We start from the raw sequence: 22,155 nt of genomic DNA, 5'->3' as shown, positions 1-22,155 counted from the left end.
GTTGACGCGTCCGCTACGAAACCCTCGGAGCCCGAAGCGTGGGTGGATGGATAGGCCCGAATGGAGCGTGAGTGTGGAATCGCTGGGCCCTGCAGGGCTCGGCCCGGCCCGGCCCGGGGATTTTGGTCACTGACTGGTGGACCGTACCAGTGGTGCCGTGCCGAGGAAGTTTCGATGATTTCACTCTCTGGGAAAAAGTGTTTTTCTTTATAGGCTATACTATAGGTAAAAAATGAAAAGCCTTTTTATTAATTAACATTAGCAAGTTCGTTACAAATGATAATCCAGATCAGATGCGGGACATCATTAATCCCACACGGCATTTCCTTTTAAACATAGTACAGACGCAAGCGTTCATATACACGCGCATGCACTCACCTCTATGAACACACGCACACCCTACCCTTATGAGCACCTCCGAACGACTGAGCCGGCATATCATCTTCAAATTTACGAAGTCGCCATAGGCACCTCGTCATCGACGGGAACGTCTTCTCCCACTGAATGTGCATCGCCGAAAATCCTGAAATAAATTCAGAAATAAATGCGAGCATTAAGACTTGAATCCTGATGGACTAGGGATACCAAGGTCCTTCTAACCATCCAACCACATGTTGGTTCGCATCCCACACAACATTTCAGGAGCACCTTTTACCTATAACAATGGCCAGCAGGGTTACCGCAATGTCATGGTTAGATTGGATCGAGCGTGTGCCGATGATGCATGGAAGGTTTTGTTTCCTCTTGTGCAGGTCGTGCATCTTGCGACTTCTCGTTCTGATCATAGTTCACTGCTGGTGCGTGCCCGTGGGACACAGGATAACTCTCAGCATACTGCAAGCCCTAGATACGAGATTCTTTGGGAATGTGACCCGGCGTTGGCGGAAATAGTGCAACACGCATGGAATAAAAGGAGGCTAACTGCGGACCTGGGCGTTGTTGCTACCTTCCTTAAGGGGGTAATGTCATGAAGAGGTGGAGTGTGGTCAAATTTGGCAATGTTCTTACGGATATTGAAAAGCTCCGACATGAGCTAGAGGAGTTGCATGCATCACATGCTAGTACGGAGGTGATTCGTGCAAAATACAAACTGGATGAATTGTTGTATCGAGAAGAGATGCTCTGGCTCCAAACATCTTGGATTACTTGGTTGAAAGAAGGGGATCAAAATACCAAATATTTTCAGAGACGGATAGTGTGGAGGGCACGAAAAAAATCATATTCAGAGACTACATAGACATGATGGTTCATGGTGCTCCGTGCCTTCGGAGATGGAGCGTATGACACTCATATTACAAGGAGGTCTTCGTGAAAGAGCCTACCTCGTTGTCAGACATTGTGTTAGATAGGGTGATCTAGTCCTAATAGAAGACCAGACAATTAACCAAACTAAGCATACTTAACAATTTGGAAATATAGCAATTGTATTTGTTTCTCATGTATTTAGTGCAGCCAAATTTGATTTATTTCTCATGCGGTATACAATAATAGAATGCACCCACAACAATTGAACATCGCATTGCAGAACTAAACCAAACAATTAACTAAACACCACAATAAATGAATCAAACATTAACTGAGCACCACATTGCACAATGTATAACATACTAGAAGATCAGACAGTTAACCAAAGCCAAGCATGCGTGACAACTTCGAAATATACCAATTGTATTTATTTCTCATGTATTTTGTAAAGATAAATTCGATTTATTTCTCACATGGAAGACAATAAAAAATTGCAGCCTGAAGAATTGAATATCACATTTGCAGAACTGAACCAAACAGTTAACTAAAGACGACAACTAATTAACCAAATAGTTAATAAATGAACACCACATTGCACGACATATAGAACATATACACTAGAGAAACAGATTGCATGGTAAAAATTAGATAGCACAATTACTAGAATTTGTAAGGAAAGACAAGAGCAACACATGCAACGGCTTAACCGACGTAGCTAGCAAACTAAACATGGGTCCTTATAGTGAGCTAATAAGACAAGCTACTCATCATCGTCGGAGATATCGATGATGATTGGCTCCTTGGACATGGAAGAGGGCGAGGCCTCCACATCGTGGGTGCCCTCGTCGTAGTGGTGAGTTTTCTGAGCCGCTCCAGGCACCAACCTGCTGGCTCTCGAGTTGAGGTAAGCACGTGCACGCTGAGAAAACACCTAGTAGCCTTCATCGAAGGCACCGAGGGTGGCCTCGAGAAAACGCCATGAACTATCATTTAAAGTAGCCAACCGCGTCGCGGTGTCGGCGCACGGGCGTCGATGGTGGCCTCGACGGCGAGGTGCTCCTCCAAGATCTGGGGGGTCAGCATTAATGGCAGCCATCGCGACCTCATCCGCGCGTGCGGCCGCGATTTGCTTCTCCGCTGTCAAATGCTTCTTGAGCTCCTGGCTATACAGCGTGCACCATGGCTTAGGGTGGCGCTTATTTGGTGGAGGGGTCGGTCATTTGGGTGGAAGGTGTCGCGCCGGCGGTCGGGGCATGTGGGATGTGGAAGGAAGAGAAGGATGGGGGTCGGGTGTGGATTACCTGCCTGGATAGACGAGGCCGAGCAGCATGAAGGAGGGTCACCGGCGAGGAGGCGGCGCTTCAAGTAAGGAGTGAAGGTTTCAACTTGGAAAGGAAAGCGGAAACAAGGGAAATGTGGCTTTTGGTAAGGGGGGGAGAGGAGGTAGATATTTCTGCGGAAGCCGAAATTTTGAATCAGTGCAGCGAAAAACTGGCGCAGTGTCATCAGACACGGTCCCTTATTCAGCACTGTGTACGATATGTGAACATCACAAATGATTCATATAGCTTAACCCGTGTGTGATGAGTTTGAACGTGCAAATTTTGGTTCGATTTTCCCTGGTTACGGTGGCCATCCATGTCATTGCATAATTTGGGTACACAAAGGAGACTACAGCACACCCACACTTCTTAATCAAGCAAGTTCAATAATTAAATAGAACTAGCTGACCTAAACATTACTCTAACAAATTAAAGTCCGGCGCTCTTAATTAAACAAAACAAAGAGAACTACTATGACTGGTGCTCGTTGATCTTCGACGCCTCCTCCATGTCCAACTCGCGCCCGACGGTCTCCTAGGGAAGGGGCTCCATGGCATCCATCGCACCATACTCGGCAAGCATCTCGCCATCCGCGTCCACCATGTATTTCGAAAAAGGCTTCAACGAGCTGGGCGTGGGCGGCCGCGATATGGGCTTGGACGGGCTCCGTCGTGGCAAGGTATGTGGTGGAGGAACGGACGGCTGCTCGAACGCTCTCGGTGATTGCCAACTCTTCGGTCGTGGGTTGTCGACCGTTGTCGGATAAGCTTCGTTCGATTTGTGCGGTGGCCGCCACGAGTTGGGCATGGGCGGCCTCGACATGGTCGTGGGCGGCCTTCATCAGGGCTAGGGCCACTGCTGTGGAACAGACAGCTGCTGTGCCACTCTCGCTAGTTGCTATCCCCGAGGCAGATGTTGCTGCCGCCACCTGAGAAGCAACAACAGTCGTTTGGGCTGCCTGGTCGCAGAATGCGGCCACACTCATGCACCTTGTTAACACGCGCATGGCGGCTGCGGCCGCGCTCTTGCCGGAGTGGGCCACCGAAGTTGCCCTGACGACGTGGGTGGTCCACGTTCCCATCTTTTATCGGCGATGATTGAACAGTGAAATGATATTTGGGGAGTGAGCTAGTGTGCTTGACACACCAGCTGTGGACTGTAGCCGATGCACCTTCTCACATAAGCCATAGGCGTACTATACTCCGACGGTGCTCCAAGATATTTTGTACTGCATCTCACACGGTTGGTGATAATAAACAGCGTGCGATCTACTTGATTTTTCATCTTGATTTGAATTACATAATGGGGTCACAGTGGCAATGGAGGGTGTTTGAATTGCTAGAACTTTTATCTGAAGCGAACATGCAACTATATGTGTGCTGTAAATTTTTTGGAATTACTCAAGGTTTGTTTGGACATTTTATATATTAAATTGGTTTTCTAGCCATTTTAGGTGCACAATTCAAAATTAAACTACATGCACATGCTCCGGTGCACCAACATGGGTTGTAAAATCATATATGTGTCCATGGGTTTATGTTTATATCTGATAACTCACAAGTGTAGGGGATCATTTGTAGTCTTCCTCGATAAATAATAGTGTCGAACCCAATGAGGAGCTAAAGGTAGAACAAATATTCTCTCAAGTTATATCGACCACCGATAAAACTCTATGCACACTTGACGTTTGCTTTACCTAGAACAAGTATGAAACTATTTTGCAAAAATAAAACAACGAGTACTTTGTGAGAATAAAACTACAGATAAATTGCAAGGTAATAAAAGTGGATTGCTTTTGTCGACAAGAAAGCACTACAAAAAAAGACACATCCGTGACATTTTGGGCCGAACGAATTTTTTTTCTATCATGCTTATGACACTTCTATGACGATAATTGTGACAAAACCCGGTATCATCATAGATGTGGTGGGCTCCTACTTCTATGACAAAAAATCATGACAAAAAATGGGCCTTTTGTCCTGGGCAGGCCGGAGATTCAGCTGCATGACATTCTTTGGCCGTCCATGACGAAAAAACCCGTGGTAGAAGCGAGGGCGAGGAAAATATTGGGAAGTTCCCGGTTACAGTGGGTGGTCGGGGGCCGAGCGATGTGCGTTTCTCTCGTACACATACGCGTGTGGGTGCGAGGCGTTCGCCTACCGAACCCGAGCGATTGCACTGCAGACTACGTGTTATTGAACCCGAGCGATCGATCTATCCCTGGCTGTTAACTGAACCCGATCGAGCGATTCATTCGCGACTACTGCTAACTGAAGCCGATCGAACCTGCTACCTATTGATAAACAATGAGCGTTGTTGGGGGGGGGGGTTGGATGAACAGTTCCTGGTGGGGGTTGGATGAACAGGACCCTGTGGTAGTAGAGGCCGTTGCCGCTGGATGAACAGGACCCCTATCGATCAAGCCGGTTGGGGTGGATGAACAGGACCCCGTGGAGGGCTGGATGAACAGGACCCCGTGGAGGGCTGGTTGAACAATAGCCGGTGGAGGGCTGGATGAACAGTAGCTCGTGGAGGGGTGGTTGAACAGGACCCTGTAGAGAGGGCTGGTTGAACAGTAACCGGTGGAGGAGCGGTGAAGGTTAGATGAACAGGAGCCCGTGGATGAACAGTCACAGGTGGAGGCTGGAGGAGGTCGACGGTGGATAAACAGTAACCCGTGGAGGTTGGAGGAGGTCGATGGTGGAGATTTAGCCTGTGGAGTCCCGTTTTGCGGTACGCCACACCCCTCCCGATAAATAGGACCACCGTTTCGACCGTAGCGCTCCAACACAAGTTTGTTTCCTTCGTTTTGCGGTACGCCACACCCCTCCCAATCAACAGGACCCCGTTTCGATCATAGGAGGTCGAAGAGAAGTCCGTTTCCTCCGTTTTACGGTACGCCACACCCCTCCCGGTGAACATGATCCCATTTCAACCGTAGGCGGTCGAACACAAGGCCGTTTCCTCCATTATGCGGTACGCCATGCCTCGTTTTGATCGACTGTTCCGTCCAAGCCGGTTGGCTCCCGATGAACACTACGCATTCCGTTTCGACCCAGCCAGTTGGCTATTGATGAACAGGACGACGTCGCTGCCTCTCCATGTACACGAGTCCTGGTCGTACGTATGCGTGAGTAGGCGTTCGAGACCCCGCTCGTATGTACGTACGTGGCCGTATTTACTTTCTTGCACCCTGGCTGTACATACGTGTACATCCTACGTGCACACCTCTACTACGACACGTGCCCTTCCTTACTCGACCATGGTTCATCACAAATATAGGGGATCGCAACAGTTTTCAAGGGTAGAGTATTCAACCCAAATTTATTGATTCGACACAAGGGGAGCCAAAGAACATTCTCAAGTATTAACAGTTGAGTTGTCAATTCAACCGCACCTGAAAGACTTAATATCTGCAACAAAGTATTTAGTAGCAAAGTAGTATGGAGGTAACGGTAACGGTGGCAAAAGTAACAGTAGTAGTTTTTGTAGTGATTGTAATAGTGGCAAGTAAAAGTAACTAAGCAAAGATCAATATGTGAAAAGCTCGTAGGCAATGGATTAGTGATGGATAATTATGTCGGATACGATTTCTCATACAACAGTTATAACATAAGGTGACACAGAACTAGCTCTAGTTCATCAATGTAATGTAGGCATGTACATGTATTCCGAATATAGTCATACATGCTTATGGAAAAGAACTTGCATGACATCTTTTGTCCTACCCTCCCATGGCAGCGGGGTCCTATTGGAAACTAAGGGATATTAAGGCCTCCTTTTAATAGAGTACCGGACCAAAGCATTAACACTTAGTGAATACATGAACTTCTCAAACTACGGTCATTACCGGGAGTGGTCCCAATTTTTGTCTCTTCAGGATTACCGGATCATAACACATAGTAGGTGACTATTGACTTGCAAAGTAGGATCAAGAACTCACATATATTCATTAAACATAATAGGTTCAGATCTGAAATCATGGCACTCGGGCCCTAGTGACAAGCATTAAGCATAGCAAAGTCATAGCAACATCAATCTTAGAACATAATGGATACTAGGGATCAAACTCTAACAAAACTAACTTGATTACATGGTAAATCTCATCCAATCCATCACCGTCTAGCAAGCCTACGATGGAATTACTCACGCACGGTGGTGAGCATCATGAAATTGGTGATGGAGGAAGGTTGATGATGACGATCACTACAAGAAATATGCCAACTAGTGACCTTCTGGCAGTGACCCTGGAAGAATTGGTCATAGATCTATGACCATTTGAGACCAATTGGTCAAAAGCTGTTCGGGGGGCTCCAAACCCTAAACCATTGCGACCATTTTGGTCAGAAAGGTCGTAGTTTCCTTACACGAAATGGTCATAAAGCAAACAGCGCTAGTCCGCTGCCTTATTTCTAGTTGTTAACGACCAATATAGATGGTCATAGCCTTGTAAATTGTGGTGGGTTGCGATGACTAGGTGCCATCTCATCAGTTTTGCCTATGTGTCATGTCCATGTGTCAATTTTTGCCCTAGGTTGTGAAGCAACCTATATTTCTGTTATTCCAGAAATTCCCAAAAAATTCTCATAAATTGTTTGAATCATATCTTCATCAAATATGTCAAAAACCTTCCTTGCCTAGTTCAAAAATAATTCAACAATATTCATTTTCCTATTCTGTTCAGAGGAGCACTTTGTGAAGGAAGTACCACTTTGGCATGTCCAAATAGTATCCATTTTCTACAGTGCTTTCCTATGCTCAAATAACCATCCTACACCAAATGCCATCTCAATCCATTCATTATTTTGAGCCCAGCTTCAACATTCGTATTTATGTCCAGTGTGGTACTTTGCAAAGCAAGTACCACCTAGGCTCCTCCTTTTGAGCTGAAAATTTGTGAAGACGGTCTTCTTTGTAACTGATCATCCTCAGCCAAAACTCACGCCCATTAGCCATGTACATTTCCTGTACCGCTAATCAAACACTTGGCTGCTAATTCATGTTTGAGCATTGATCGGTCTCCTCGTGAGAATCTTATGTTGTAATTTTCTTCCTAGCACCTACCTGGGGAGTGCGCAACTCACTAGACATGCCTAGGCCGCCCAGAACACATGGCAACGCCACGGTCACGCGGTGACCACGTGGCGGGCATGCGAGTTTACGCACTCTAGAGTTGGGGCCCTCGGCCACCGCCCAAACCTCGATGTATTGCCACGAAACCATGTATTTATGATTAAATAGGTACTTATGTAACTAGAAATGATTTTTGGAAAAAATAAATAGCAAACTATGAGGCAACTGCAGTTCAAATTTGACCCGCTTCTAGCTGAATCGGCGGAAATTTGTCTTTTCCACGAGAGGTGGATCAAAACTTTTTACACCCAACCATTTTGTAAATTGTGCATTAAATATGTCCTAGTACTTTAGAAAATTGATTTGGTCCAATTTTTCAACAATTACTTGGGAGGTCCTTGACAAAAACTTGGGCAGTCGAAAAATGGAAAATGGTTTTTTTGTCCAAAGAAAACGAAAACTTCCTTAGGCAACATTGTTTGCCATTCCAATATGCACCCTTGTGCACAATATGAGATCATTTGAACAAACTATGCCATGAATGTGGCCATAAGATTGATCATTTGGCTTGAAAGCCATTGATCTCCACACGTGATAGCTTCTTTCTGAGAACACTTTTTTTAAAATAATTTCCGTATTCAAGTTTGTTATTTTTCCTCGGAACTTGGCCACATATAATGACACAATGCAAAGGTTTCCCAATTTTTTGATTTTTTTGAATTTTTTATGCCCGTTTCAAAATGCGGTCAAAACGGCAGGAATGACCGTTCCTAGCTAGTGGTTGAATCTTGGAATTTTTTTGGTGTTTCTCTGATTAAATAGATACTTATTTACCTAGAAATGATTTTTGGAAAAAATAAAGAGCAAACTACAAGGCAGCTACAATTCAAATTTGACCCGCTTCCAGCTGAATCGGTGGAAAATTGTCTTTTTCACGAGAGGCGGATCAAAACTTTTTACACCGAAAAATTTGGTCAACTGTGCATTAAATATGTCCTAGTATTTTAGAAAATTGATTTCGTCCAATTTTGAAACAATTATTTGGTAGGTTCTTCACAAAAAACCCTCCTTTTGGGCACTCGAAAAATGGAAAATGGTTTTTTCGTCCAAAGAAAATGAAAACTTCCTTAAAAACATTGTTTTCCATTCCAATATGCACCCTTGTGCACAATATGAGATCATTTAAACAAACTATGCCATGAATGTGGCCTTAAGATTGATCATTTGGCTTGAAAGCCATTGATCTCCACACGTGATAGCTCTTTTCTGAGAACACTTTTTAAAAATAATTGCCGTATTACAAGTTTGTTATTTTTCCTAGGAACTTGGCCACATATAATGACACAATGCAAAGGTTTCCCAATTTTTTGATTTTTTTGAATTTTTTTATGCCTGTTTCAAAATGCGGTCAAAATGGCGGGAATGACCGTTCCTAGCTAGTGGTTGAATCTTGGATTTTTTTGGTGTTTCTCTGATTAAATAGATACTTATGTACCTAGAAATGATTTTTGGAAAAAATAAAGAGCAAAGTACAAGGCAGCTACAGTTCAAATTTGATCCGCTTCCAGCTGAATCGCTGGAAATTTGTCTTTTTCACGGGAGGTGGATCAAAACTTTTTACAACCAACCATTTGGTCAATTGTGCATTAAATATGTCCTAGTATTTTAGAAAAATGATTTCGTCCAATTTTGCAACAATTATTTGGTAGGTTCTTCACAAAAAAACCTCCTTTTGGGCACTCGAAAAATGGAAAACGGGTATTTTGTGGAATGAAAATGAAAACTCCCCAGGTCAACATTGTTTGTCATCACAAGATACACACATGTGCACAATATTCATTCATTTTAACAAACTATAGTGGTTAATATGTTGAATATTTGCCTTAAGTAAGAGGGTAAAAAACTATAAAAGAAACAAAAGGGAAAAACAAAACTACATAAGCTTAATTCTGATTGGTGGAATCCGTTGTGGCATGGATCGATGACATGGCAAACATCTGACCGTCCATCCATCCATCCATCTGTCCATCCAACCCACCGCAGCAAACCCCACTCTCTCTCTCACGCGCGAATCCCACCCAACCCCTCGTGCCCTCCTCTCTCTCTCTCTCTCTCTCTCTCTCGGGAATCCTAGTGCTCCACTCCTCCCTTGCCGCCGCCACCTCCGGCGCCCGATCCTGGTGACCTCAGGCGGGAATCGAAGACCCCAGTTCGGCAAGATCCGGCGCGCGCGGCGAGATCCATCTCTCTCCCACACACGAGAAGGAAAATCCCCCGCCCCATTCCCATGACTCATCTGCCTCTCCCTCGATCCCCTTCCTTCCCGAGGACGCACGCGCCGCCGCCTCCCCTTCTCCCCTCTCCCTCCCACATCGCGCCGCCATCCACCTCGCTGCCTCCTAGATGTATATTTTATCTGGACGGGATTTCCTCCTCCGCATCCTCCCCTCGTCAGATCCATCCATCCGTTTTTCCATTCGATCCACCTGACACCATCGCATCCCCTTCTCGCTCGCAGGGTTGCAAGCGATTCGATTCGGTCTGGGTCCATGGCGTCCACGGCCGTGGCGGCGCTCGCGGTGACGGACGAGCTGGCCCTGCCGCTCCGCGCAGTGGGGGACCTGGCGGCGGCCGCCGGCGTCTCGCGGGAGGAGGTCGTCATCATCACGCAGTGCACCTCGCTCGGTAACCCCCCTCCCAAGCCCCTCCCCCTGTCTCCCAATCCCTAGCCGTGATTTCGCTCAAGATGGATGTGTGGCGGCGACCCGGTTTTCCTTGGTCGGGTCCATTTGCTAATCGGCGTCCCTGTCAATGGTTTCGTGTACCTGTCAGAACTGATAGAAAATGACATCACAGAGGCACAAGAAGATGAGACTGAACTATGCACATGTTATATCCACATGCAGTACTATTTATACCTTGCATCCACAGTGTACTTAATGAGGCACACAACATCGATCTGCATCCTTTCTGCCTAGCTTAGCAAACCGTGTGTGCGCTTCATCTCTCCACCATTATATTGTCACATAGTTAGCCTTGAATTCATCTAGTTTGGATCAAAACAGAGGTCCTTTTGTGGTTTCTCTTCTTGCTGTAACAACCAAACTCATGTACCTAGCTTCTTATTTGCTGAAAAATACATGCATTTCTTTGGTGCTTGCATTTCTTGCACAAATGGCCTCCATTGCACAAATGACACTTGATACATGCTTTTACTAATTCTTTTATGCATCCGCCACTACTATCCTTATTACCGCAACTTGGTTTGACCTTGTCCATCAGTCAATGATGTCTAGCGCTCTTGTTTGTACACTTGTATCTGGCCAAAATCGGCACTGGCCTATTCTATCTGGGGTGTCCTGTGTAGATTGCTAGTAGGACATGCATCGGCTTCTGATGCTGATGCTGCTACCATGTAATAACTGTTGTTTCATTGTGGTCAATCGTTTCCACTCCATTTTGCTAGTTGTAGATTGACCTTAGTCTATTGTCTTAGTGACACCGAGTAGTTCAAGTGATTTCTCTACATTACTGGTCTCAGGAAAATACAGGTTAACTGCTAATCATTGATGGATGTTAACTGCATTATTGTTAATTTGATAGGTGCTGGAGCAGTTGAGCGGACAGTCACTGGTGTTCTCCAAGGGTGGGTGTCTTAAATACGACTTGGTCCTGGTGGACATGTCAATTGTGGTCAATATTGGTGGTCCTAATAGGAACGATATTGTGCTATAGCAGCGAGGTACACCGTCAGGTCGTTCAGTATCAGGCATAATGAGAAGATTGCATGCTACATGACTATCAGGGTTGAGAGGGCGATGCAGCTGCTGGAGAGTGGCCTGAAGGTGAAGGAGTATGAGCTGCTCAGGAGGAACTTCAACGACACTGGATGCTTTGGTTTCGGTATCCAGAGCACATCGATCTCGGTGTGAAGTAAGTTGAATTGGTGGCAACACTTATGTCAGTGAGGTGCTTGTTTGGACTAGTTAATAATTATTATTCTGTTTCATTAGTAAATAGCTGAAACCAAAATCATAGAGCAGAAGTATATTTGGCTGAACTGCTCTTTCATTGTACCACCAAATACTGAAGTTTGGGGTGGGTGAAATCTTAGGCTTTATCCTTCAGGTTTAGCTTGTTATGAAAATTTATTTACTTGTCATGTGTTGTACGCCTGCCTTTCTTTGGCTTCCTGAGATCACATTTTGTTTGGCAGGGGACAACTTTAATTTGCTCATCGCAAACAAGTCAAAAAATTGTACGTATGTGCAGCTTGCTGAAACTTCGACTGAATCTACTTGGATCTTCAGTTTCTTGTATCTATGAACAAATATGCATCACTTTTTTTTTTCTTTTTGGTTCGAGAAAACTCAAGAGTCCTTTCTAAAACTGTAGCCAAGCTGTACCTCCTTCTACTAGAAAAATAAAGATGAATGAATTCTTTCTCCTGCTCAACTCTTTCCTCTCTATCTGTCTACGACAGTAGGATTCATACACCAAGCCCAGAACCTGAATCTTTTGTTTGACTACTAGTAAACCAGGTTGTACTCTTTCCAAGTGCAAGTTGGATAGAACCTGCAATTAAGTGTAGAGACATATATGGATTCTGGTTCAATTCGTATGTATGTTTGTATGTGCATGCTTACGTCTTTGACTAAAACTAGTTAATTCATTGTTCTACCTTGAAGGTGACCAGTCCCTAGCTGCGCGCTTTGGTCGGTCCTGCTAATTTCAGTTCCTATGATTTTTAATCTCTGTTTCCTGTTTTCCCCAGCTACCAAGACTCTTGAGTTTCTGGTGATGCCAGCTGACACGAAGCCGATCGAAATCTTCCCCCACCCCCTATTGCTCCCTGATGATAACAAGGTAGAAATTCTGTCCGTATGCTGCATCATATATAGTACTGCTAATTAGTTTGTATGTTGTTGCTTGCGTGATATGGTTAGACTGACGACTGTTAAGCTCATAATTCTGTGATGTGTTAAAGATTAGCAGAATATATGATATGACTTGTGTGCTGACCTCTAGTATCTTTCTCATCTGTAATGTGTCTGTTGCACGCTTGCCTTTCTTTGGCCTGCTATTTTTATTTATCAAATGAAAGGACATTCTGTTTGGCAGTGGGCGGTTTTGCTCAAAAATAAGTAAATAAATTGTATGTGCATGCTGAAATGTTAGATGTCTGTTGGTTGCTGTATATGGGCAAGATGAATTGAATCCTGCTGTGTACTTGTCAATTCCAGCTTATATTGGTGTCTTGCGATCCTAAAAAATTATTGAATCCTGCTGTGTACTTGTCAATCCTGCTGTGTATTCATATTGTGTCTCTGTTTTCTTGTATGAATGGGTATCTCATTTTAACTAGTTGGAGAACAAAAATCATGGTACTAGCAAGCTCAATTTGTGTTATCATTCATCTGTTGTAACACCAAGTTTGGTCTATTAACATGGCGTTGATTTTGTGCTGCAGATTTGGAAGTTGGGAATCTGGGGAATGCGAAGTTTAAGAGACCTGGAGTATCTAGACTGTGATTGCCATTGTATATGTGTTATATGATGATGTAACACAATGATTCTGCTATTGTATCTTTGTTGTATAATGTATCAAAGTGATTTTGGCTATTATGTGAAGTACTACGTGTGTTCTCTATCTGTTCCCATTTGAATGTTGGTGATTTATTTACTAGCAAATTGAAATTTAAAGAAAATGACCTTGACAATTGGGACCCACTTACTAGAAGAACGTGATAATTGGGACCCATCTTAAAAAAATACTTGAACTTCTCAGCCAAAATGGCCATGGCCCAAAAATAAAAAGGCTGCGATGTTGGGCTTGGCCCATGAAGCTAACAAAAATTGAAAGAAAAAAACAACAAATGGGCTGAATTAATGGGCTCGGCCCATATAAACACCCAATTGGACCGGGCCGATTCTAATTTTTGAACTTCTCAATTGGTCGCAATTTTGCCACATCAGATTGCCACGTCGGATCCGACGTGGCCTGGGTAGACAGCTAGTGACCAAAACAAAATGTCATGGGTTCAACGACCTTCTGACAGAAGGTCGTTAATTTCAGTTTATGACCGCCAACTTTTGACCTTCTATTTTTGGTCACAAAAAGGTCGCAAATGAAAAACTATGAGCTTTCAGCGGGCAATAGTGAGGGTCACAAGTCGACATATTTCTTGTAGTGGATGGCGACGGATTTCCCTCTCGGGAGCCCTGAACAGACTCCAGATCAGCCCTCCCGAGAGAGATTAGGGCTTGGCGGCGGCTCTGTATCGTAAAACGCGATGAATCCTTCTCTCCTATTTTTTTCTCCCCGAACATGAATATATAGAGTTGGAGTTGACGTCGGTGGAGCCTCAGGGGGCCCACGAGGCAGGGGCGCGCCCCCCCCCCCCGGGGGGGGGGGGGGGGCCCCCCCCCCCGGGGGGGGGGGGGGGGCGTGCACCCTCGTGGACAGGGTGTGGGCCCCTGGTGTTGATTCTTTCACCAGTATTTTTTTATTCCAAAATGTGTCTCCGTTGATTTTCAGGTTATTCCGAGAACTTTTATTTTTGCACAAAATTAACACCATAGCAATTCTGCTGAAAACAACATCAGTCCGGGTTAGTTCCATTCAAATCATGCAAGTTAGAGTCCAAAACAAGGTCAAAAGTGTTTGGAAAAGTATATACGATGGAGACGTATCAACTCCCCCAAACTTAAACCTTTGCTTGTCCTCAAGCAATTCAGTTGACAAACTGAAAGTGATAAAGAAAAAAATATACAAACTCTGTTTGATCTTGTTGTTGCAAATATGTAAAGCCAACATTCAAGTTTTCAACAAAGATTATGAACTAACCATATTCACAATAACATTTAGGTCTCATATTTACTCATGTCAATGGCATAATCAACTAGCGAGCAATAATAATAAATCTCGGATGACAACACTTTCTCAAAACAACCATAATATGATATAATAAGATGGTATCTCGCTAGCCCTTTCTGAGATCGCAAAACATAAATGCAGAGCACCCCTGAAGATCAAGGACTGACTGGAGATTGTAATTCATGGTAAAAGAGATCCAGTCATACTCAATGTAAATTAATAGCAATGCATGCAAATGACAGCGGTGCTCTCCAACTGGTGCTTTTTAATAAGAGGATGATGACTCAACATAAAAGTAAATAGATAGGCCCTTCGCAGAGGGAAGCAGGGATTTGTAGAGGTGCCAGAGCTCGAGTTTTGATGCAGAGATAAATAATATTTTGAGTGGTATACTTTCATTGTCAACATAACAACCAAGAGATCTCAATATCTTCCATGCTACACACATTATAGGCGGTTTCCAGACAGAATGGTAAAGTTTATACTCCCCCACCACCAACAAACATCAATCCATGGCTTGTCCGAAACAACGGGTGCCTCCAACTAACAACAATCCCGGGGGAGTTTTGTTTGCAATTATTTTAATTTAAGCATGGGACTGGGCATCCTGGTTACCAGCCATTTTCTCGTGAATGATGAGCGGGGTCCACTCATCTTGAGAATAACCCACCTAGCATGGAAGATATAGACAGCCCTAGTTGATACATGAGCTATTCGAGCATACAAAATAGAATTGCATTTGAAGGTTTAGAGTTTGGCACATACAAATTTACTTGGAACGACAGGTAGATACCGCTTATAGGAAGGTATGGTGGACTCATATGGAATAACTTTGGAGTTTATGGAAGTGGATGCACAAGCAGTATTCCCGCTTAGTACAAGTGAAGGCTAGAAAGAGACTGGGAAGCGACCAACTAGAGAGCAACAACAGTCATGAACATGCATTAAAATTAATCAACACTGAGTGCAAGAATGAGTAGGATATAATTCACCATGAACATAAATATCATGGAGGTTATGTTGATTTTGTTTCAACTACATGCATGAACATGTGCCAAGTCGAGCCACTCGAATTGTTCAAAGGAGGATACAACCCTGTCATACCACATCGCAACCATTTTAATAGCATGTTGGCACGCAAGGTAAACCATTATAAACTCCTAGCTAATTAAGCATGGCATGAGCAACTATAATCTCTACTTTTCATTGCAAACTTGTTTCATTCATAATAGGCTGAATCAGGAACGATGAACTAATCATATTTACAAAAACAAGATAGGTCGAGTTCATACTAGCTTCTCTCATCTCAATCGGTCCATCATATATCGTCATTATTGCCTTTCACTTGCACGACCGAACGGTGTGGATAATAATAATAGTGCACGTGCATTGGACTAAGCTGGAGTCTAGAAGCATTTAATACAAGGGAGAAGACAAGGTAATATGGGCTCTTGGTTAGATCAACAATAATGCATATGAGAGCCACTCAACATTTTCATCATGGTCTTCTCCTCTCGACCCCCAAAGAAAAAAAATAAAACTATTTACATGGGAAAGCTCACAACAAGCAAAAGAAGAACAAGAAATCTTTTTGGGTTTTCTTTTAGTTACTACTACTACAAGCATGAAAAGTAAACTAGCTAAAAGCTACAACTTATTTTTTTGTTTTTCTTAAGGTTTTTCAAACACACAAGAAGAATGCTAAAAAAGAAAATAAACTAGCATGGATAGTACAATGAAAAAGTATGAGCAACGACAACTAGAATGAGTGTGTGTACATGAATGTAATGTCGGTGAGAAATACGTACTCCCCCAAGCTTAGGCTTTTGGCCTAAGTTGGTCTATGGCCACTGATCGAAGCTACTCTCTCCGGTGTACTGAGGAGGGTCCTCAGGGTGCCACTGGTTGGCGATCTCCTATGGATCCCACTGATAAACAGACTGACGATAAGGATCAAGTGGTGGCTCCGGCTCAGGCTCTAGGACTTGTGTCAGCCTCCAGTACGCATAAATAGCCTCAGGTAAGTTGAGGTACATGCCTGAAAGTGTGTTAAAAAGAGAGGGTGCAGGCAAGGTAATAATCTCACAGCGAGTTTTATCAAATATCAATTTATACTTAAGCATCTTCTTCTTATCTTTAACAATAAAATCATGTGCTACCATACTCTTATAATCTAGAAAAATAGGGGCAACAACTTTTCCTCTTTCTCATAATGCCTAATAGGTATCTCAAAGTATTCAGCAAAGCGTGAAGCAAAGATGCCTCCGAAGATGGGGCCCTTTGTCCGGTTCAGATTTAATCATTTAGCAACAATAGCGCCTAAGCTGAATGTAGTATCACGAAACAAAGAATGGCGCAAAATTACAATATCAGGGGCACTAAGATTTCCATTTTCCCGTGACCAATTAAGCATCTACTAGCAAATATCGCAAAGTAACATAGAACACGGAAATGTATGCTGGTAATTCTTGCATCTGAAATTTTCCTAGTTTCTCCTACGTCAATTCTATCAATAAACCCGTCCACATCCCTACGATGTAGTTCCTCGATGCTTCCCTCAAAGGGTATCTTGCATACCCGACAAAAATCATGAAGTGACATCTCCTTAACCTCATCATATAAGTGAAACTCCACTAAAGGTGGTGATTTCTTAGCATGGAAATAAAAAATTTGCATGAACATATTAGTGAGTAGAAGATACTGTTCGCGCTGGTCGCGGAGGAAGTCAATGAGGCATGCATTCTCAGCCAAATAATAAAAGTCCTCGTAAATCCCGGCTGCTCTCAAGAACTCATCACAAGGCCATTCGCGCGGCCGAACCTCTGCAGTGCAAGGAAGATTATATTTGGGCTTTTTATTCTCTTCATTTTGCTTATCCTTCAAGCTTCGGCTCGAGGAACCTCTCAACAACCTCTTCAACATTTTCTCCCTTCTAAAATTTCTGAAATTTTTAGTGACTCAAAATAAAAGTGAAACAAAACTCAATAAGATTGATAGCAACTACTCCTACAAGTGCCTAGAGGCCATATCATGCATTAAAACTACTTTGGACCATATAAATTTGGCATGCAAGCTCAAGAACAGGGTCACCTTAGGAGCAAAAATTTGCAATAAATAAAGCACTAGAACAAAAACTAATTGGACCATTGGGGGAGTCACATACCGAAGAACAACCCCCCAAAGTAGTTTTTCGAATGGAGCTTTAAGAAAGGAGATCAAAAATGACAGCAAGATGAGCTAGAACACGGGTTTGAGCTGTGGGATGATTTTTTCTGGAGGAAGACAAAGTGTGTGGGTGATGGAATAAGTGGAGGGGGTCCACATGGGGTCCATGAGGCAGGGGGCGCCCCAGGGGGGTGGGCGCGCCCTGGACCCTTGTGGACAAGTGGTGTGACCCCCTGGTGTGTTCTCAGTGCCAATAATTCTAAAATATTCTACAAAAATTCAGATATCACTTTTAGGACATTTGGAGAACTTTTATTTCTGGGGTATTTTTTATTACAAGGATAATTTAGAAAACAGACAGAAAATACCATTTTTGCTTTATTTAATCTAAATAACAGAAAGTAAAAGGAGGGTACAGAGGGTTGTGCTTTCTAACTTCATCCATCTCATGCTCATAAAAAGGAATCCACTAACAAGGTTGATCAAGTCTTGTTAACAAACTCTTTCCGAATAACATGAAACCGGAGAATTTTTGACTAACACTAAGTTACCTCAACGGGGATATGCATGTCCCCAACAATAAGAATATCATATTTCTTCTTGACACTAGGAAGAGGGAATTCAAAACCTCCAATAGTGATCGTTGAAAATTTTCCAATAGAATTGATACTGTTGACTTGAGGTTGTTTCCTCGGAAAGTGTACCGTATGCTCATTACCATTAACATGAAAAGTGACATTGCTTTTTTTGCAATCAATAACATCCCCCACAGTATTCAAAAAGGGTCCACCAAGAATAATAGACATAATGTCGTCCTCGGGAATATCAAGAATAACAAAGTCCATTAAAATAGTAACATTTGCAACCACAACAGGTACATCCTCACAAATACCGACAGGTATAGCAGTTGGTTTATCAGCCATCTGCAAAGATATTTCAGTAGGTGTCAACTTATTCAAATCAAGTCTACGATATAAAGAGAGAGGCATAAAACTAACACCGGCTCCAAGATCACATAAAGCAGTTTTAACATAGTTTCTTTTAATGGAGCATGGTATAGTTGGTACTCCTAGATCTCCTAATTTCTTTGGTATTCCACCTTTAAAAGTATAATTGGCAAGCATGGTGGAAATTTCAGCTTTCGGTATCTTTCTTTTATTTGTAACAATATCTTTCATATACTTAGCATAAGGATTCATTTTAAGCATATCAGTCAAACGCATACACAAAAAGATAGGTCTAATCATTTCAGCAAAGCGCTCAAAATCCTCATCCTCCTTTTTCTTGGATGGTTTAGGAGGAAAAGGCATGGGTTTCTGAACCCATGGTTCTCTTTCTTTACCGTGCTTCCCAGCAGCAAAGTCTGTCTTATCATAACGTTGATTCTTTGATTGTGGGTTATCAAGATCAACAACAGGTTCAATCTCTACATCATTGCTATTGCTAGGTTGAGCAACAACATGAACAACATCATTAATATTATCACTAGGTGCATGCTCATTACCAAATTGTGTTTCAACATCAGAAATAGAAATATCATTGGGATTCTCAGGTGTGTCTGTTGGGGAACGTAGCAATTTCAAAAAAATTACTACGCACATGCAAGATCATGGTGATGCATAGCAACGAGAGGGGAGAGTGTGTCCATGTACCCTCATAGACCGGAAGCGGAAGCGTTAGCACAACGTGGTTGATGTAGTCGTACGTCTTCATGTTCCGACCGATCAAGTACCGAACGCACGTCACCTCCGAGTTATGCACACGTTCAACTCGATGACGTCCCTCGAATTCTGATCCAGCGGAGTGTTGAGGGAGAGTTTCGCCAGCACGACAGTGTGGTGACGATGATGATGTTCTACCGACGTAGGGCTTCGCCTAAGCACCGCTATGACATGATCGAGGTGGATTACGGTGGAGGGGAGCACCGCACACGGCTAAGTGATCAAGAGATCAATTGTAGTGTCTATGGGGTGCCCCCTCCTCCGTATATAAAGGGGGAGGAGGAGAGCGCCGGCCAAGGGGGTGGCGTGCCCTAGGAGGGGGAAACCTACTCCAAGTAGGTTTGCCCCTCCCTTTCCTAGTCCAAGAAGGAGGGGGAAGGAAGGAGTGGGAGAGGGGAAAGGCAAGGGGGACACCCCCCTTTCCTTGTCCTATTCGGACTCAAGGGGAGGGAGCGCGCCTCTTGACCTGGCCGGCCCCTCTCTCTCTCCACCAAGGCCCAACAAGGCCCATTAGTTCCAGGGGGGGTCCGGTAACCCCCGGTACTCCGATAAATGTCCGAAACCTTCCGGAACCTTTCCGGTGTCCAAACATAGTCGTCCAATATATCGATCTTTACGTCTCGACCATTTCGAGACTCCTCGTCATGTCCGTGATCACATCCGGGACTCCAAACTACCTTCGGTACATCAAAACATATAAACTCATAACATAACCGTCATCTAACTTTAAGCGTGCGGACCCTTCGGGTTCGAGAACTATGTAGACATGACCGAGACACGTCTCCGGTCAATAACCAATAGCGGAACCTGGATGCTCATATTAGCTCCTACATATTTTATGAAGATCTTTATCGGTCAATCCGCATAACAACATACATTGTTCCCTTTGTCGTCGGTATGTTACTTTCCCGAGATTCGATCGTCGGTATTTCAATACCTAGTTCAATCTCGTTACCGGCATGTCTCTTTACTCGTTCCATAATACATCATCCCGCAACTAACTCATTAGTTGCATTGCTTGCAAGGCTTATAGTGATGTGCATTAATGAGTGGGCCCAGAGATACCTCTCCGACAATCGGAGTGAGAAATCCTAATCTCGAAATACGCCAACTCAACAAGTACCTTTGGAGACACCTGTAGAGCACCTTTATAATCACCCAGTTACGTTGTGACATTTGGTAGCACACAAAGTGTTCCTCCAGTAAATGGGAGTTGCATAATCTCATAGTCATAGGAACATGTATAAGTCATGAAGAAAGCAATAGCAACAAACTAAACGATCAAGTGCTAAGCTAACAGAATGGGTCAAGTCAATCACATCATTCTCCTAATGATGTGATCCCATTAATCAAATGACAACTCTTTGTCTATGTCTAGGAAACATAACCATCTTTGATTAACGAGCTAGTCAAGTAGAGGCATACTAGTGACACTCTGTTTGTCTATGTATTCACACATGTATCATGTTTCCGATTAATACAATTCTAGCATGAATAATAAACATTTATCATGATATAAGGAAACAAATAATAACTTTATTATTACCTCTAGGGCATATTTCCTTCAGTCTCCCACTTGCACTAGAGTCAACAATCTAGATTACATAGTAATGATTCTAACACCGATGGAGCCTTGGTGCTGATCATGTTTTGCTCGTGGAAGAGGCTTAGTCAACAGGTCTGCAACATTCAGATCCGTATGTATCTTGCAAATCTCTATGTATCCCACCTGGACTTGATCCCGGATGGATTTGAAGCGTCTCTTGATGTGCTTGCTTCTCTTGTGAAATCTGGATTCCTTTGCTAAAGCAATTGCACCAGTATTGTCACAAAATATTTTCATTGGTCCCGATGCACTAGGTATGACACCTAGATCGGATATGAACTCCTTCATCCAGACTCCTTCATTTGCTGCTTCCGAAGCAGCTATGTACTTCGCTTCACATGTAGATCCTGCTACGACGCTTTGTTTAGAACTGCACCAACTGACAGCCCCACCGTTTAATAAAAACACGTATCCGCTTTGCGATTTAGAATCATCCGGATTAGTGTCAAAGCTTGCATAGACATAACCATTTACGACGAGTTCTTTATCACCTCCATAAATGAGAAACATATCCTTCGCCCTTTTCAGGTATTTCAGGATGTTCTTGACCGCTGTCCAGTGATCCACTCCTGGATTACTTTGGTACCTCCCTGCTAAACTAATAGCAAGGCACACATCAGGTCTGGTACACAACATTGCATACACGATAGAGCCTATGGCTGAAGCACAGGGAACATCTTTCATTTTCTCTCTATCTTCTGCAGTGGTCGGGCATTGAGTCTTACTCAACTTCACACCTTGTAACACAGGCAAGAACCCTTTGTTTGCTTGATCCATTTTGAACTTCTTCAAAACTTTGTCAAGGTATGTGCTTTGTGAAAGTCCAATTAAGCATCTCGATCTATCTCTATAGATCTTGATGCCCAATATATAAGCAGCTTCTCCGAGATCTTTCATTGAAAACTCTTATTCAAATATCCTTTTATGCTATCCAGAAATTCTATATCATTTTACAATCAACAATATGTCATCACATATAATATCAGAAATGCTACAGAGCTCTCACTCACTTTCTTGTAAATACAGGCTTCTCCAAAAGTCTATATAAAACCATAAGCTTTGATCACACTATCAAAACATTTATTCCAACTCCGAGAGGCTTGCACCAGTCCATAAATGGATCGCTGGAGCTTGCACACTTTGTTA

General features: G+C 43.4%; 1 protein-coding gene across 4 annotated transcripts; it reads left to right on the top strand.

The window, feature by feature from the left end:
* Positions 1-9,719: 9,719 nt before the first annotated feature.
* Positions 9,720-13,293, top strand: LOC125556038 (anamorsin homolog 1-like). Of its 4 annotated transcripts, XM_048718837.1 has the most exons (6): positions 9,720-10,045; positions 10,159-10,325; positions 11,244-11,286; positions 11,446-11,573; positions 12,415-12,506; positions 13,111-13,293. In XM_048718837.1, coding segments are annotated over exons 1-4 (339 nt in total). In that variant the 5' UTR covers positions 9,720-10,043; the 3' UTR covers position 11,573; positions 12,415-12,506; positions 13,111-13,293. The 4 variants fall into 4 exon arrangements, 2 of the variants coding, with proteins under 2 accessions (XP_048574794.1, XP_048574795.1); XR_007304980.1 differs by having other exon boundaries at positions 9,720-10,325; positions 11,379-11,573; XR_007304981.1 differs by having other exon boundaries at positions 9,720-10,325; positions 11,376-11,573.
* Positions 13,294-22,155: the final 8,862 nt, after the last annotated feature.

This window comes from Triticum urartu, chromosome 5 (genome assembly GCF_003073215.2).
Source record: "Triticum urartu cultivar G1812 chromosome 5, Tu2.1, whole genome shotgun sequence".
In the NCBI taxonomy this organism is placed as follows: domain Eukaryota; kingdom Viridiplantae; phylum Streptophyta; class Magnoliopsida; order Poales; family Poaceae; genus Triticum; species Triticum urartu.
The sequence above is the reverse complement of the archived record's forward strand: the minus strand, read 5'-3'. Positions and strand labels throughout refer to the sequence as shown.

Bases quoted from the DNA above. Each gene is read 5' to 3' on its own strand.
- LOC125556038 (XM_048718837.1), top strand. The intron at 10,326-11,243 runs GTAACCCCCCTC...TTAATTTGATAG, and splicing joins CACGCAGTGCACCTCGCTCG to GTGCTGGAGCAGTTGAGCGG. The intron at 11,287-11,445 runs GTGGGTGTCTTA...CATGACTATCAG, and splicing joins GTCACTGGTGTTCTCCAAGG to GGTTGAGAGGGCGATGCAGC.